The sequence below is a fragment of the Arachis duranensis genome, chromosome 2 (genome assembly GCF_000817695.3).
Source record: "Arachis duranensis cultivar V14167 chromosome 2, aradu.V14167.gnm2.J7QH, whole genome shotgun sequence".
NCBI lineage: Eukaryota > Viridiplantae > Streptophyta > Magnoliopsida > Fabales > Fabaceae > Arachis > Arachis duranensis.
This window is the reverse complement of record NC_029773.3, coordinates 91127939-91128589: the sequence shown is the minus strand read 5'-3', so window position 1 is coordinate 91128589 and position 651 is coordinate 91127939. Positions and strand designations below refer to the sequence as shown.

Below are 651 nucleotides of genomic sequence, written 5' to 3'. Positions count from 1 at the left end.
AGGAAACCATTATTTAAGTAATAATTATTATGAACAAAATAAAATTGTCAAGAAAATTCTTTTATATCCTTATAAAATTCCAGAATACTAATAGTACCCATTTTTTTTTTGGTGACTCTAATAATACCCATTAATTAAAATGATTAGTTTTTTAACTTTATAAAACTTGTTACCGAATCACAACCATCATCAATTATAAAAAGAGAATTATACTTTCATATTTAAGAGTATCATATAATAATAAATTTCAACTCTAATTTTATTTACCTGTCTAGCATATCCAGATTCAGCAGTTGCTCCGGCGGACCCTCCTCGGACTTGGTCCGAACCTCCCCACCGAAAAACGGCGCCAGCAACACATAACCTCGTACCTGAACCGGTTCCATTTCTCTCGAACCTAAACCAAACCGGATCGCAAGCTGGTGCGCTATGTTACCTCCACTAGAGTCCCCCATGATGAAGACCCGGTCAAAGTCAATGCAATCTCCGATCCACGTGTCCCCACTTCCATGTAATCCCTTTCTTTGCATCCATCTTACCGCCTCTACTGCATCCTCGACTGCAGCCGGAAGCCGGTGCTCAGGCGCCAACCGGTAGTCTGGCGTGGCCACATAGACATGTAGAGAGGCGGCGAGATGGGTGCAGAAGGCA

General features: G+C 41.3%; 1 protein-coding gene across 1 annotated transcript in view; it reads right to left on the bottom strand.

Moving 5' to 3' along the window:
* Positions 1-647, bottom strand: part of LOC107476131 (probable carboxylesterase 15) — a gene marked incomplete at its 5' end in the record, with an annotated part of 4079 nt that extends 3432 nt beyond the window's left edge. Inside the window, one exon of the mRNA XM_016095872.3 lies at positions 268-647. Within this exon, the coding sequence (XP_015951358.2) occupies positions 268-647 (380 nt within the window). The remainder of the gene's footprint in view (positions 1-267) is intronic.
* Positions 648-651: the final 4 nt, after the last annotated feature.